Source organism: Phacochoerus africanus, chromosome 2, assembly GCF_016906955.1.
Source record: "Phacochoerus africanus isolate WHEZ1 chromosome 2, ROS_Pafr_v1, whole genome shotgun sequence".
Classification (NCBI taxonomy): domain Eukaryota; kingdom Metazoa; phylum Chordata; class Mammalia; order Artiodactyla; family Suidae; genus Phacochoerus; species Phacochoerus africanus.
The window spans coordinates 101,852,197-101,869,284 of record NC_062545.1 but is presented as its reverse complement, the minus strand read 5'-3'; the positions used below and the strand labels follow the sequence as shown (position 1 = coordinate 101,869,284).

The window sequence follows — 17,088 nt, the reverse complement described above, 5'->3', positions numbered from 1 at the left end:
ACAATTTTCTGATGGGGGTAGGGAGCCTAGCCGCAAGCTGTGGGTGAAACTGTCAAAGTGGAGAAGACTTCAGCTCCCACCTTTCCGATCAGGATTTCAGCGCAGGCAGCTCAGTTTGGCGGAGACAATCTTTGGTGTATATCCAAATCACCCTAATCTACGACATAACGATTTTTAATGATGCAAGTATTGAATGTAGCCCCGTAAATCCAGAGGAAAATGTATGGAGACTTTCAACTGCAAGCATTTCTCCTTTTTATTCCTCTTCTCCCTTCTCGGCTACTTCCACCTCTTTTTTTTCTGATCTGCACCGGGTCCCCGCCCACCGCAGGTGCCCGGACCTGGAGCGCACCTGTCCGGAGCGCGCCGGGTATCCAGCAGGGGGCAGTCGGCGCCGGCTCCTTGCGCGGCCCCGCCCCCGGCCAGGAGGACCCCTCTGCGGCGGGGGCGCGAGAGGGCGCGGCGGGTTCGGGCAGGGCTCAAAGGCGGCGGCGGCAGTGCATCCGCCGCCCTCTCGGACGCGCGCCCGCCCTCTCCCTTCTCGGCCGCCCCCCTCTCCCGCGCCGCCTCCCATACCTGAGCCGGGAGCGGCGCTGCGCGGCCTCCTCCCCCGCCCGCCTGGTCGCCACTCCTGCCCCGCCGCCGCTGCGCCGCCACTGCCGCGGGAGTAAAGGTCGCGCCGGCGGAGAGCGAGCCGGCTGCGGCGCCTCCAGGAAGCCGGCAGGACAGGTTGGAGAAAAGGGGAAAGAACCGAGAAACTCTCGAACAGCCCAGGAAGATGGCGCCAGGAGGGCCGGCCATGGACTGAGAGCCTCCGGGGCCGCGAAGAGCCGGACCCGCCCCCCATTGGGGCACGAGCGAGGGCAGCCCGCCAGGCACCGAGCTCGAGCCCGGGCCCGGCCCGGCCTGCGGGGTCATGTCGGTCAGTGAGCTCTACAGCCAGGTGAGTGCGGGCCGCCTCGGGCCCGGGGCACAGGTGAGGGCTGAGGGGAGGGCGGTCCTCGGGGGCGCCTTCTCCTGCGGCTCGGCGCCTCTCAGCCTGCCCCCTTGCCGCCGCCTCCGCGCCCCGAACTTCGGGAGGCAGAGAAAGTTTGGCTGTTCCGGGAGCGCCCCGCGCTGACCGCCCGCGGCTCCCGCCCCCGGCAGGCTCCCCGACTCAGTGCGGTTGCTGTTCTCGCCCCGGCTCAGTCCGGTCAAGGTCCCGATACCTTAGGAGCGAGCCCACCAGTTCGGAGCCTCCGGCACTAGCACAGCCCCCCGCGGTGCTCCCCTGCTCGTGGACCCCACATCGGGGCTCTGCATCGTGGGCTCCCAAGGGCGACCCTCGCGTGCCATTAAGGGGGATCCCTCAACTTGGGGGGTGTTCCTACATTTGGGAGTGGGGAGAGGGGGGACCCAACCTGGTGTGAGAGGCGCGGCGGCTGGGGTGGGTGGGTAAGCGGTGGGTGGAGGATGCTCCAGGGAGTTCCCGGGGAGGTGCATTCTCACTGTGCCAAGGATGGGCATTTTGAAGCGGGCGCTCGGCGGGGGGCACTTGGTGGGCTTCAGTCATTTCGGGGAAGGAATCGGAGTAATGCTGACGCGGGGGTGGAGTGTGGATTTACACGATATTCTCAAGGTCAGAATGGATGTGTGGGGTTTGGTCCTCAAGAGTCGGGAACAGGTGCGGCCGGGCGGAGAAGCCCCGGTTCCGCAGCAGTTGCTTTGATTAAAGTTAGAGGCCAGCCACCGCTTCCCGAGCGCCCTCCGCAGAGCGGCAGTCGTCAGGGCCCCTTCGGGTTTCAACTTGGCGCGGGGTGAGGGATGGGAGTGGGGGTGTGAGAGGGGCAGAGGCCTTTCAGTACGAACCCCTCCCCTCTCAAAAAATAAAAAATAAAAAAAGTTTTGCCTGTCGTGACACCTAGGCTGCCGGCTTATCTTCTCTGTGGCCGGGACACGTTTGACAGTGCCTCGCACCCACCTTTCTGCATGCAGAGGGGTGCGTGGTGTACGCTTGGGGTGTGTGTGTGTGATCCAAAGGACCAAGGCCCCTGGCCAGCAGGTCTGGGCGGGGAGCAAGAGCTATTTCCGCATCCTCACCTGGCAACTGCTCGCAGCTGCCCTGCGCGTGGGCGAGCCCTTCAGCTCTGTGGACTGGCCACCCATTTTCATTTGAGGAATTTTCTAATCCCTTCTTCCTCTTGGAGGGGGACAAGGCCCAGTTGGGATGACAGGAGATGGCAGTAGAGGGTGTAACCTGGCTGGGGGCGGAGTCTCAGCAACTTTGGCTACGTGCTCCGCCCCCATCTAGGTCCCCTGATGAATGACGGCTTCTAGGAGGAAAGGGTGTGAGGTTTGAGCCAGCAGGTGAAATCTCTGGCGTTTCTGGCTTTGGAAGGGCACCCCGCCTAGTTTCCCGTGGGAGTCTTGGGCGGTCAACTTTCAGTTCTTTTCCTGAAGTGGGTTGTCCTGAACCTTGACGGGAGGCTGGAAACCAATGAGGCAGGGAAAAATCTGGAGTATAAAGTGGTGAAGCTTGTTAGGATAAAGTGCATGAAAATACCATTTGTACTCCCAAGTAGAATGAGAGCCTCAACTGAGCATAGGTGCACCAAACATAATCATAAAGTCCTTTATCAGACAATAACTCATTTCTGTATTATGTGTAGCTAATGAACAATTGAATAACCCTCGACTATTGGAACCCTGATTTTGAAAAACAAGAACATTGGGTTGCTTTTAAACACAGCTCTCTGGAAAAACAATTTGGTTTTTAGTTACAGAAGTGAGTATATTGCATGTAAATGATTAGGGATGATGAGTTAGTGGGAGTCTGAGCTAAATTTCCAGTATACTTTTTCCTGACGCGGATATAGAGACACAAATATTTAATAAGGAAAAGGTCTTGGGAGGGTGGACAAAATGTTTAAGGAAAAAGCTTGGTTGGTGTGAGGGTTTGGCATACTTAATCCAAAAGGAGCCTTAAAATTTTTCCTCTAGGGCTGGGGACTGCACTTCACTCTGTTAATGGGTTGCTATTTCTTAACAGTTCTAGGTTTATGAATCTCAAATTGAGATTTTTTTCGGTGGCCCACGCAGTAGCTTCCAGATTGCATCTCGAACAGTTGTTACTTTTTCTGGCAGAGTTGAAGACACTTAAGTTTTACTATGGGAAGCAGTTGTATTGTTTTCTAACCGCTATCGTCCCACTTGCTAGGCTGGATTCTCAGTGTGCATATGCATCATAAATAATACAGAGAGATCGTGCCTGCCACTCAGATTCACTTGGTTTCTTGGGAGAGATGATTTGTTCATTTTAGCATATTATCAAAATAGCCAATGTTCCCTTTTATTTTTAACCTGCCAGTGGGCTTTTCTAATGTGATGAACACTAGATCCAGGCATGCACTTTAATGTATTATGCATGATGGAAATAATGAAATATTATGCCAACAGCCTTTATGAGTGGGATGGAAATTTTAAAGCCCTTTATTGATTATATCTGTTGCTTGAGTGACATGGCAGGAAGATGTTGTTATTGGAATGAGACACTTATTTAAGTGTATAAATTAGCCTGCAAGTAGTATAGTTTCAGGTAAGAACTTAATATATTAAGCCTATTTCCAGTTACTCAAGAAAAAACTTTTTTTTCCCCTTCTTCCAGGTTACTGTTTTCTTGCTCTTCTCTTTGTCTGTTCTTTTCAACTGGAGGCCCATATATATATTTGGAGTTGATTGTAGTCATTGACAAGGGGCACTTCCCATCACAAAGGCACTCATGTGTTCAGAAGACTCAACACCTTGCCTTTGAGAAATTGCTTTCTTTGCACTGAGGTTTTTCTCAATGGGAAAAGAGACTCAGAGTCAGTGCCAGGTGCTTTGAGGGTGATGTCAAGGTGAGTCAACATCATCCACCTCTACAGAAAAGGAGAGCTGACGCTGGGCGTCACAGGTGGCACCCATGTGGTGAGTGTTAGAACTTTGTTTCCAGCCTACGGGAAAACACAGTATTGTATGAACCAAATTAGCCCAGGTCTCAGGAAGATGCCCAAACATGGGCAAGCACAGCAAGTATGATTTGAGTTGTGATAATTGCAGAAGATAGTCTGATTTTTAAAAACTTTGTTTTACTGATGTATAGTTGATTTACATGGTTATGATAAGTTCTGCTCTGCAACAGAGTGATTCAGTCATACATATACATGTATCCATTCTCTTTCAGATTCTTTTCCCACCTAGATTATTGCAGAATATTGGGTAGAGTTCTCTGTGTTACACAGCAGGTCTCTGTTGGCCAATCATTCCATAGATAGATTATTCCTCTCTTTCAGGTGGAATAATACAATCTATCTCTATAGAAGGGTTATTCTGGGTGGAAAAAATAAAAATGGCTCTTTCAAGTAGTGAGATTTTCACTGTGCTGCTTTGGTTCTGGCCAGCAGGGTGACTGGGAAATCACAAGACTAAAACCAGTACCTTCACATAATCCCTTTTTCCTGCTTGGTTTTTAGTTGGTAGGTGTCTGAGCAGTGGGTTTTTGAGTGCTGATAGGAGGTGATGTTGCTAGTGGACACACCCTGTGTGTGTCAGTGGTGGCTTTGGGCACAGGGTCCTTTAGGAAGGGCACCTTTTTGGGCAAACCCATTGGAAAATAGAACTCATGCTTTTGGGCTGGTGTTCTCTAACTGTCCCTTACCTGCGCATCAGGTAATGCAGGCTTCTCCCAAGTATCAGCCTGGAAGGCACCAAGAGGCTCCTGTTCCCTCTGTGCCCACAGGAAGAGATGCGAGGGCCTGGTTACCAGTGGAAGCAGATGCTATTAGTGCCCTTTTGTCTGCCCTACCCTGCACACTACCTGCTGCTTTCTGGCTCCCAGTCGTCAGCACATGCATCTCTGTCACAGGTCCTTAGAGCCAGGGAGACGGTCATTTAACCAGTGGGAGTTGGACAGGTGTAGCTTCCAGTCCCCCCCAACTTGGCAGTGGGACAGCATTCTGGTGCGGCCCACACTGTTTACAGGGCTTCTCTGCGGGCTGAGTGGAAGTGCTTCTGCTTGTGGCTTTGCTGAGTATCACACCCCTGTGAGGCTTCTTGCCTTCCCTATTTTACTTCTCTGCTCCCTTTTCCTGGGAGCACTATCTATTAGATCCTCTGAATAGGAATCCTTATCTCAGGATCTGATGCTGGAACCCAGATGAACGCAGGGTCATGGTGGCTTGGCCAGGTGGGCACTGAGAAGCTCAAGGACTTTTGACCCCTTCAGGGTCCCGGGAGACTGGGGGGCAGCATGGAGGTGGGTGGTGTGCCACACGCCTGCCTTCCTTTCCAGCCACGTTCTCTTCCTTGCCTTTTGCCTTCCCTACTGTCCCAAGGTCCCAGTCCCCTCTGCTCCACTTGCTCAGCAGGGCCTGCAAAACCACAAGGTTCTTGGCTCTGCTGGTGACTGTCAGAGTTCCCAAGTTTGCATGCATATTGTTAACCGATTCACAGGGCATGTTCTTGGCCTGCATGTTACCTGTATGCACAGATCAAGCTTGCCCTCATCCCGCTTGTTGGTAGTTTTTATGCCACATCATCTCTGCCCAGTCAGGCTGAGATCCTGGAGAGCAGAGGCTGTATCAGACACTTGGGGGAGACTCCAGTGTGTGTGGAGTGCTCTGCCTTACACCCAGTAGCTGCTTATCTGACAGCTTGTCCCTGCCACCCCTCAAAGCCCCCTGCAGTCCAGCTAGGTGCGAACTTCCTTATGACTGTTTGAGGACACCAGTTCTCTCCACTTGGGCCTCATGGGAAAGCTTGCAAACACTTGTTTCTTCTTATTTCCTTTTGGTTAGTGTACTCCAAATATTTCATTTTATTAGCTGCAGGAGAGTCGCCCATTAGAAGACTTTCTGACATTGCCAGGCCTGGTGGGAGTCTCAGTAAATTATTGAGCCTATTTTGTTCCACAGGAAGATGGCATTCTCTTGCTGTCAGAAGGTAAGGCACCTCGGAGTAGAAACTGAATGACCTTCTAAGTTCTGAGGTGTGCATGTACGTGTTTTAATACTTTCATTTTCTCTGCTAAGAGTCAGCTCTAAACTGTACTGATTACAATACATAACTCCAAATACTGCTATCCCTAAGTATTTCCCTAACTATTTGTTGCTATCCATAGGAATTGTCAAGGTAAACCAATAAGGGTTTGAAATAACAGTAGACATCCTTCCTAATTCAGTAGCTCCCCAGAAGCCCCATTAAAAAGCAGCCCATTTTAAAGTGAGTGGAGCATGTGTGCCCTTCTGTACTTGTCTACAAGGTGCATTTGCATCATCATTGGGTGATAAAACCTAAGTACAGAAAGCTAACTTCAATCCAGCATAGCCCATGTGCCATGAGAGCACATACTCATAGGATAAGCATTCTGTAGATGCATTGATCAGGTGGCTGGTGGGCCGTAAATGGGCCCTGAAGAATGAACAGGATTTGAATACACATGGAGACTGAGAAGGGAACTGTCAGCGGGAGACAATAAAGTGAGTTTAAGTGTGGACAGGGGTGAGCTAGACATATTTGGGGGTAGTAACCACAGTAGTATCTTAAAGCTCTTATGAAAATCTTAGGCTTATGGAAAAGTTGCAGAAACAGAGTTCCTGTGTGTATATGCCAATATTCCCACGATGTTAACACTCCATAATATAGTGCAGTCATTGAAACCAGGAAATGAACATTCATACAATACTATTAACTTTCTACAAGCCTGATAGGAATTTCACCAGCTTTTCCACTACTGACCTTTTTCTGGAGCTGGATCCCGTTTAGCATCATAGCTCCCTCGTCTCCTCTGATTGGTGACAGTTCCTTGGTTTCTGGTTTCGACTTTGGCACTTTGATAGTATTGATTATTTATTTTGTACAATGAACCTCAATATGGGTTTGTCTGATGTTTTCCATGGAAGTGGTGAGTCTTGGCAAGAACACATCAGAAGTGACGTGGCTTCCTCAGTGCACCGTCTTTGGAGATATGTGATATCATATGTCTCGGCACTGAGGGTATCACTTTGATCCTCTGCTTAAGGTGTCTGTTAGTCTGTTGGTTTCCTTTTTTTTCCCCCCCAACTGGTGAATTTGTTTTTATTTTTATTGGGATATAGGGGGTGGGTTGAGAAATAGCTCTGCAAGTTATGCCCCACCAGAGAAATGTCCATTTCTAAGTCTGCTGGGATAGCTTTTAGAGTTTTTTCTTTTTCTTGGAGCCACAGCTCTTATTGACAGCAGCCTCTTCAGGTCCACTGCTGAGTGGCTCCTCCTTGGAAGATAATTTCCTCTTTTTCTTGGGAATTCTCTTGTTTTCTGACTCTTCTGGGTCACTCACTGGTTGCTCTTTGGGCAAAGATTTCTTCCTCTTGGGAAGACTTCTACTGGCAAGTTCTTTCTTCAAAATCACTACTAACAGCTCCTCCTTTGAGAAAAATTTCTTTTTCTTGGGTTTGGAGGAGGCAGATGGGCCTTCCATTCCATTCTCCCAAGGAGCCTCCTGGGGCTTCTGCTTTTTCTTCTAATTGTTCTTGGGTCTTACCCTTGTCTCTTCACACTCGGGATTACTACTGCTGTTTTCTGAAGATGCCAGGGAAATTTCAGCCTTTTCCTTCTTCAGGCGTTTCTCCTCCTGTTTCTCCAGCTCCCTAGTAATCTCAGCAGCTGCTTCCTCTGCCTGAACCGTTTCCTCCTTCATGACATCAAGATTCTTTGGTGGAATTTCTTCAATCTCATAGAAGGACAGTTACTCCTCAACTTGTTCTCAAAGCTTCTCCCCAAATACACTGGTGGGCACCTCAGAGAAGCAATCAATTTGTGAGGCAACACTGCATTTGTTTTCCAGGTATCAGGAGATGAGGCCTTTGTTCTTGGCAGCTGCCTGTTGGTTTCCTTTTATTGAAGAATGGTATTTAGAAATGAAGATGTGGGTGTGAGGTGTGCTTACTATTGTTTTTTCATAGTTGCTAGGGATAACTGAGCCTAGAACTGAAATGTTTGATTATGCAGGAAGGGGAAGAAGAGTCACATATGATCTTGAAGTTTCCAGCCTGATGATGGACAGAAATTAGTTGAGATGGGGCTACGATAATGCTTGATTTTGAACATGTGAAGTTTGGGGTGACAGTGGTTTGTCTAAATGGAGAAATTTACATTTGAGGATCTATAGTCCTCTGCTCTACTGCTGTAGAGTCTCTAGACCCTTGTATAAGCTCAGAGGAGAAATATCAGGCTCTGGGATTCTTGCAAATAAAAGGTGCATGAGATTTGCTTTTCTCTAAGAAATATAATTATCTTACAGTGTGATTTTTTTTTTTTTTAAATAAAGATGAAATCATAGCCTTGGTATGGGCAGTACTGATCTCTGTGGGTATGACCTTGCTGTGGACTGTCCAGGGTAGTGTGGTTATACATTCTCAGCTTTGACGCCTTGGAGCAGATACTTTCTGAGCCTTTCTTTCTTTTTTGTCTTTTTGTCTTTTTAGGGCTGCACCCGTGGCATATGGAGGTTCCCAGGCTAGGGGTCTAATCAGAGCTGTAGCCGCTGGCCTATGCCACAGCAATGCCAGATCTGAGCTGCGTCTGCAACCTATACCACAGCTCATGGCAATACCGGATCCTTAACCCACTGAGTGAGGCCAGAGGTGGAACCTGAAACCTCATGGTTCCTAGTCGGATTCGTTAACTACTGAGCCACAATGGGAACTCCTGAGCCTTGTTTTCCTAATCTGAAAAATAGGCATGGTACCTGATTTAAGGTCACAGGAGGATTATGTGATCTGACATATGTAAAGTGCTAGCCTACTCCCTCCCCCTCCTCCTTGGCAACAATAAGTCTATTCTCCAAGTCCAGCTTGGGGTTAATAGATGCAGACTATTGCCTTTGGAATGGATGTGCAATGTGATCCTGCTGTGTAGCACTGGGAGCTATGTCTAGTCACTTATGTTGGAGCATGATAATGTGAGAAAAAAGATTATATACTTGTATGTGTAACTGCGTCACCATGCTGTATAGTAGAAAATTGACAGAACACTGTAAACCACCTATAATGAAAAAATAAAAATCATTATATATATATATATATATATATATATATATATATATATATATATAATGCCTGCCTAGCACAGTGTCTGGCACACTGAATGTGCTTGGCAGCTATTCATTAGCTTATTTTCCCCTTCAGTTGTGTTGCCTTTTCTCCTGACCCTCCCCTGCCATCCTGCAGGGGTATTAGTCATAAGGTGACTTAGTGAAAGAGAAAAGGAAGAATTAGATACAGAACTACCTGAGCAATTGGCCACCAAGGCATGGGGGCAGAGGGAGGAAGAAGGTTCCCATCCTCAAAGCCCCCTGGGAAGGAGCACCAGCGGTTTGAAAGAAGCTTTAAATTTAAGCTGGGTTTTCTGGCCTGCTATTACGGCTTTAAAGGAAAATTAAAAAACATTTTTCACAGTGCTTTTTTTTTCTTCATACAAATGATTACTGAAACAACTCCTACAATGCCTGGAAGGCAAAGGGTCTGTAAGTCCATTCCCAGACAGCTCCTGTTAACCACTGCTCTATAGGCTCTAGATGCAAGCTGTCCAGTAGGACAACCACTGTAACTGTTGAGTGCTTGAGGTAAGGCTGACCATGGGTACACCACAGATTTCCAAGATGTAGTACAAAAAAAGGATGTAAAATATCTCCTTTATACTTTTTAATGTTGCTTAAATGTTCAACTAATATTTCGGATATAATGTGGCTACTGAAAAATTTAAGAATTCCACATGTGGTTTGCCTCATTTCTTTTGGGTGGTACTGCTTTAGACTTCTGTATGATACAGTATATTCGTATATGTATGGCATGATCCAATTTTGAAACACCTTAAATCTTAATTTACAATGGCCTTTCTCCCCTGTAATGTAATAAGGGTAATTTTGCCATTTCAATGGCTGCATAATAGGGTACTAAATGGTTGTACTGTAATGTTTTTAACCATTCCCATTTTGATGAGCATTTAATCGGTTCCTATTTTTTGCTATTGTGAAAAATGTTGCAGAACATTCTTGGAACCTTTCAATTTGGGGAGGCTAAGTTCCTGAAGGGGGAATTGCCGGAGGGCATTTTTGTAAGTCTTCATCGATTTGACTACCAGACTTCAGAAAAGAACCAGTTTGTTTCTTCACCCCTTCCTGGCACTGGTTATCCTTTCCTCTTTTTAAACTTACACTAAGCATTTTATTTTTGTTTAAAGTTGACTTTCACTGAAGAGTTGAGCATCTTTTCATATGCTTCACTTATTTGTAGTTTTTCCTTGTATTTGCTCTGTTAAGTAAGACACTATTTATAACTATGTTTTTGGTCATTAAATGATTATGTTTTTAGACATAGGAAGTCATGGAAACCAGAATGTTGGGGATAAATTGTACAAATATGTATTTTGAATAAGGCACTTTGGCATGACTACATCTCTGGGTCCTACCGTGGAGAGACACTAGTTATAATAGCTAACATTATCAAATGCTTGAGAGCCATGTCATTCAAGAACTGTCTGTTAACTCATTGACAATAACACTGTGACATGGACACCCTCGTCATTCGCATTTACAAATAAGGGACCTCCGCCTTTCATGACTTGCCCAAAGCGCACTCCTCCTAGGGAGCAGGGTAGGACCACTCTGATCTGCTCCCTTCCATGAGATTCTGTCTCTTTGATGGTGCATCTGGAACATCATTTGTGTATAAAAAAAGCATCCTTTCTGTCAGCATTGCCCTCACCCCTGGCAGCAGAGTGACAGCACAAAGCATAGCCTCTGAGAAATGGTCTGACCCATAGTTCTTTCCTTGGGGGATCTGCTGCTTGGCATCCTTTGCCACCACCACCCTCAGCCCCATAGGCATCCTGGTGCTTCTTAAAAAAACTGTTCCAAATGTAGGCAGACCTTTGCTTTTGGCTCTTCTCAGGCTACACTGAGAAGAGGGTCACATCTTCAGAAACAGTGAAATGTAACAAACATAAGGTTTACATGAAACTCAAGCAGTGTAAACTTACTTGATTTTTTTAACGTAGGAAACCTCCCCAGAATTTAGTGCATGTTTGAGCCACTGACAACAAAGATTTCCCTCAGATAATTATTAGGCAGTATAAATGAAGGCAAATTGACCATTTATAAATGCTATTTTTAGTAGCCAACCCCCAGGTGCCGCCTGTGGGTGGGACACTAACAGCCACAGCTGGGCTGCTGCGGAGGAGGGATTCCTTGAGTCTTGTGCTTTGCGGTTGTGATGGCCAGGTCCGTCTCCAGACCCTCGGACATCTTGGCACAGATGGTGTCTGCTTGACATTAATGTTATCCTTGGCGCTTGTTTCAAAAAACTCAAAACCAAGCTGTTCTCCTGAATGTTGGCCTCGCTCGGTTCAAATGACCTGCTAATCTTCCATGTCGCATTTTTTCTCAACCGGGATGATGTGGGCATTATCCCACGAGTGTGTTTTGAGTTGACTAATCCTGCATTGCACCGAGGGATTCTTCATTTGTGATGTCACACATTAAAATAAAGCCTATGGCCCCATGGTAATAGGCTGTAGTGATAATCTTTGCTATGTCCCAAATCTGAAGCTTGATTCTCTTTTCGTTTTGAATAGAGTTTTGACTTTGAAATCAATCCCAGTGGTGCTGATGAATGCAGAGGTAAAGGAGTCATCCATGTAACGGAACAGAAAAGATGTTTTTCCCACACTGCTCTTGCCAGTGTTGAGCAGTTTGAACATGTAGTCAAAGTTCTAATCAGAAGAGTCTTTCTGGCCATACCTGGTGTCTTGGGCAGAGGCCCTCTGAAGATTCTGGGGAAGATACCACTTTCAGGCTCTTTCAGTTTGTTGGCAGAATTCAGTTGCTTTTGATTATAGGGCAAAGGTCCCTATTTCCTTGACATGTAGTCTTCTTTATCCTTAAACCAACAATCCTCATGCTTCAAATATCTGACTTCCCCTTCTGCCACGTCTTTCTCTTATTTGATTTCTAAGTTCTCACCCTTCTTTTGTTCCAGGGCACCAGTCTGCTTTCCAGTCACTTCACCTCCTTCTTAAACTCCTGCAGCGAAATCTCTTCTTTCCTATCATGCTTGATGTCTGATAGGCGTCTTGGTCCATTTCTGAGCTAAGGGAAGCAGGTCTGAGAGACTCCTCGCAGCTCTCCCATCAGCCTGTTGAGCCAAAGATCTTCACGTTTCTGGGGGTGCCCTGTTTACTACACATTGTCTGGACAGGTGTTTGGAAGATGAGCTCACCTTCACTCAGGATGTCAGGTTGGCCATCACAGACAAGAACCCTTCCTCCAGCATCTGAGGGTAGACCCTTATAGAAGGATATGCAGGCCCCAGACCATTCCCCAACCCCCTTCTTTTCCATTTTTTTGACCACCCTATGGTATATGGAGTTCCCAGGCCAGAAATCAGATCTGAGCTACAGTTGCAACTTGTGTTGTGGCTATAGCAACACTGGATCCTTTAGCCCACCGTGCTGGGCCGGGGATCAAACCTGTGTCCTGGTGCTGAAGAGATGCTGCCTATCCCGTTGTGCCACAGTGGGAAGTCCCAGACAGTTCCCTTTTAAGACTTCAGGTGCTTACTGGGGACTTTCAGAGCACGTTGGAAGCTCCTCCAATGGGGGCATTTTAGGTTTGATATGAAGAGGAAGTCCTCAAGTTGTAAATGAGTACTAGTGTATCTTGCTAATTTGCTGTGGGAATAATTAAGTTTATATATCTGAGCTCCAAGTTAATGGCCCGAAAATGTTCCTCTTAAAATTAACTGAAAGGGCCCATAAATTATTATCCTCCTTTGAACGACTCTAATAGTGACATGCCCCCTTCAGGCTTTTCTCTCCTTTGCTGAAGCTTGGGGAGGAATGAAGAGGCCCATCGCGAGGGATACTTAATGATTTTCCCATAGAGCTTTTACCATCACAAAACTCAAACGAGTAGTGGCATAAAATCCTAAAACGAGAACCTCCAGATGCCTTCTGCATGGAATTTGAGGGCTTGGCTTATTATCTCTTCAGCACTAAGTGATTCAGGTCCCTTGGCTTAGAGACTGTACAAGAAAAAATATCCTGGGCAACAGGTGCCAGTTTCATTGTACGGTGATCTGGATACTGTGTATTTATGGGGAAGGATGAAAAGGTGAATTATTGGAACTGGCAAATTGTAGGTTGTTCAGCTATCTTTGTGTACCCTGGATCATTCACTTTAAACTCTGGTTTAACTTGCTTTTGCTAACTGCCTACCCAGCTCCCAGTGCAGTCCCACCAGTGATAAGATGCATGCTTGGAACATATTATCTGACTTTATATGATGCCCAGCTTCGGTATCACGTTTAAGGTGCCTCAGAGAGGAATTCATACAGAATTGGTACTATTTTTATGAATTTCTGAAATCAGCAAAATGAACAGTATTGGTAAAAGATATACATGTGATAAAATGAGTAAAAACCAGGGAATGTGGGAAAAGGCAACTAGAATAGTAGGTGTCTGGGTATGGCAGGTGGCAGGAGAGCAGGAGTGAATAGGGCTGTTATTGGGCTACGAAATTTTGTGATGAGTTCACAGGTATTCACTTTATTACTGTACTTTATCAATTACATATTAAAAAAGATGAATCTTCTAAAAATAGGATGAGTTACAAAGCCAAATTTAAAAAAGCTTTGAGATTGTAGGTAATTCTAGAATGTGTTTCACTACTTTTTCTTACAGGCATGCAGTTGATGGTTGGGTGTGTGTTTGTAAAATTTCTCTCATTGAAGCTAGAAGTTTTATCATATACCCACATCCCTCACTTTTCCCAAGATAGGGTTTTGCATACGGTAGGCACTCAGTAAAATGCCATTGAATTGATTTAAAGACCACCTGTACTCCCTTCTTGTGTCCAGGCCACAGCTCCTTGAGGAAAGGCCTTTTCTCCACCAAGGAGCCTCCTTTACTGTAATGTTACCTTCTGTCATTTTGGCACAGCTTTTGGCTTGGAGTACTTGGTGGAAAGCCCATCTGTTTCCTCTGGCACTTGCCTAAATCTATGGAATGTGGAGCCCATGTCAGGAGATAATTAAATGTTGTTTATCTTTTTTTTTTTTAATTACTGTGCCCAAAGGCTTAGCACAGATATAAATGTGGAATAGCAGCAAAGCAACATTTGTGGATATGAAAGCTAATGTAACTGTCTTAGTTTTGAATATCCTAATTTTACATAACTTTGATCACATATGTATTTTTTTGCCCTTCCCTTCCTGAGGTTATCATTTGCATTAAAAGGATACTTTATTTTTTCCTCACTTAACACAAGTTTTTATTGACAATTTCATCAAAAGTCATGGATATTTGCATGATTAGGTGGGGACAAACATGAATCTCTATCCTTCATGGGCAGTCAGACAAAGCAGGTGGCTTTCCAAAGAGGCAAAATGAGTTCCCTGGTAGTGCAGTGGATTAAGGATCCAGCCTTGTTGCTGCTATGGTGCAGGTTCAGCCCCTGGCCCCGGAATTTCTGAGTGCCACAGGCATGGCCAAAAATACGAAACAAAATGGAAAAAGAGGCAGCAATGGGATCAAGTCTGTTTCAGCTATCTTTCTCCCAGAGGAACAATAATAATACTCAGTTTTCATCTGAAGATTCAGACCATCTCTTTTGTCCATCACTCATCCAGCATGTGTGCAGAACTCCTTCTACCTGCAGTGATGTAGAGACAGGAAAGGCCCATTTCTGCAAAGTAACCTTTTGACCTTGAGTTCTTCCAGTCCAGTGGTTCCTTTGTTGTATGAATAAGTATTAAGGAGGTATTCGTATGTTAAAAGGAGATAAATTGCTTTACCTTGTCTCATCAGATTTAAGTAAATTCTTAATTTGCCTCCACTTGCTAATGAGAGCTAATGTTTATTTGTGAAATAAGGAAAATGAATGTCTTCTTAGCCACAAACTAGTGTTTCTTTGCTATCAAGCTGCTTGCTTTTTTAATGTTCATTTTACTAGGTATACATGTGTGTTACTATGTAACAAGCTCTGTGCATCAAAATAAGAATACCCTTGAAATGTGATTTTTAAATGACTAATATGTCAGGCAAATGACTAATATTTCCTTCAGGATGCTCTCTCTGGCAGAGGTTCAGGATACTGGAGCGCGTCAATACTTCTTCTGAAATTGGCTTCAAATCTGATGATGTATTCTTTTTCCTTTGTATGAGGGGAAAAAAAATCTATGTGTGGAAGGTATGCTTTCTTTTCTGGAAATATCCAAGAGTTATTCAAAGAAATAATCTGGTGTTGAGTAAGGAAGGAATTCACAGACTTATTTCCGTTACAGGCAAAGTGTGACTTCCAGGTACTGATGACAGTTTTGTGTGGCCCCTTACTAGCTGTCATCCTAGAAGTACAGTCAGGCTGCAGGTGCTCTCATCATCAGTCAGTGTAGAGCCTCCCAGGAAAATACTCATTTGAATGTAACACTTCTGGTTTGTTTGGTTAAAAACTTAAAGCCTCATCAAATTTTATAGTATCACTGATTTATAGTCCCCTTTGAATGTATATGTATGTTAATATTATCAACTCACTAAATGGGCATGCCTCAATGTTATGACAATTATAATGGCATTAATAAATACTTAATTCTTTAAGAATTGAATGGAAAGCCCATTCCACCTAATTGCCTGAATGTTCTTTTGAAAGTGGATGGAAGGATGCTCTTTGTACCTTCTTAGCCCTGCTGTGCATGAGACAGGATGTCAGCCACTGAATATAAGGTAAGAAGAGAAGGCAGAGCAGTATTATTCACAATAGCCAAAAGGTGGAAGCAGCCCAGTGTCCATCATGAATGCATGGATAAACAAAATGTGGTCCATCCTTGCAACAGAATATTCAGCCTTAAAGAGAAAAGATATTGATCAGCTGGAGCCCGGCAGCAGCCTGCAGTACTTCTTGCATTCTCTGGCTCTCCTCGCCATCTTCTTTTTACTTCTAGAAATGAGGCCTCCAGTGTGGCTGTTTTAGGTGTCAGCAAAGTGTTCAGTGACATGAAGGTGCGAGTCGCCTTCACCAGGGGAGGTGAAGAAGCACAAGAAGGCGGTGCTCTTGTGCCCAAGCTAGGACAGGAAAGAACCTCATCCTGAAGAAGGGCCAGGAGATGCTGGTAGGTGATGTGGGACAGACTGAAGACAACTCCTCAGCCACCCTTGTGAGGGTGCTGCCACACAAGGACTGCTACCACATCTTTTGTGGTGCAACCTGTGAGACCAGGGAAAGCAAGAAAGGGGTCTGGGCCCTGAGTCTGCATCCACTAAGAGCAAAATGATTATGCCAACTCCAAGGACACCATCAAGGAGAAGCTGACAGGGCTCAAGCATGAATTACAAGCCAGCTGCCAAGAGGAGGTCAAGGACTGCTGCATCCTGGCAGTGAAGCTGGGGGGCAGTGCCCTCATCTCCCTGGAGGGCAAGCCTTTCTGAAACCCCTCCTGCCCCCTGCCTGGAGCCTCTGGCAGCCCCAGACCTGCTTACAGGGGTTGCAGGCTGCCCCTTTCCTGCCAGACTGGAGGGGCTGGGGGATCCCAGCAAGAGGGGAGCAATTCCCTTCACCCCACTTGGACCATCCTCCTCCCTGCACCCCTGACAGTTCTGGCCTTCCTAAACTGCTTTTCATCGTCTGATTCTCCTTGGGTTGAGGCAGATTGAGTTCAAACAGGGGTGCTGGGGAGGGTGCTGTTGTAACACTCCAGTTTCCCACCTGTTCCTCCCCTTTCCCACACTGCCAGCTCTTAACAGTAGTAGGGAGTGTGTGTGTGTAGCGCTGTGTATAAATGCAGTGTTGTAGACATGACCCCTCCCTCTGCCACCTGGTTCCCCTTCTTTTTTCTCCTGGTCATGGCCACTCATTGAAGCAGGACCAGTTAGGGACCTGGAGTTAAAAACAAAAACAAAGGAGAGAGGATGTTCTGATACATGCTGTACATGGATGGACCTTGAAGACATCATGCTAAGTGAAATAAGCCAGTTATAAATTGACAGATGTTGTAGAAGTTCCCACTGTGGCACAGTGTGTTGTGTTGTTTCTGTAGTGACCTG

General features: G+C 46.0%; 1 protein-coding gene and 2 pseudogenes across 2 annotated transcripts in view; 2 read left to right on the top strand and 1 right to left on the bottom strand.

The window, feature by feature from the left end:
- The first annotated feature begins 660 nt into the window (after positions 1-660).
- The window catches only part of MYO5B (myosin VB), a 389,410-nt gene continuing 372,982 nt past the window's right edge, over positions 661-17,088 (top strand). The window contains exon 1 of one of the 2 annotated variants that reach the window (XM_047764561.1): positions 661-943. In XM_047764561.1, the coding sequence (XP_047620517.1) occupies positions 917-943 (27 nt within the window). In that variant the 5' untranslated portion in view covers positions 661-916. The remainder of the gene's footprint in view (positions 944-17,088) is intronic. The other variant, XM_047764553.1, reaches the window with a different exon arrangement.
- On the bottom strand, positions 11,169-13,738 carry LOC125121444 (ras-related protein Rab-3C-like; annotated as a pseudogene).
- Positions 13,737-16,879, top strand: LOC125121443 (cofilin-1-like; annotated as a pseudogene).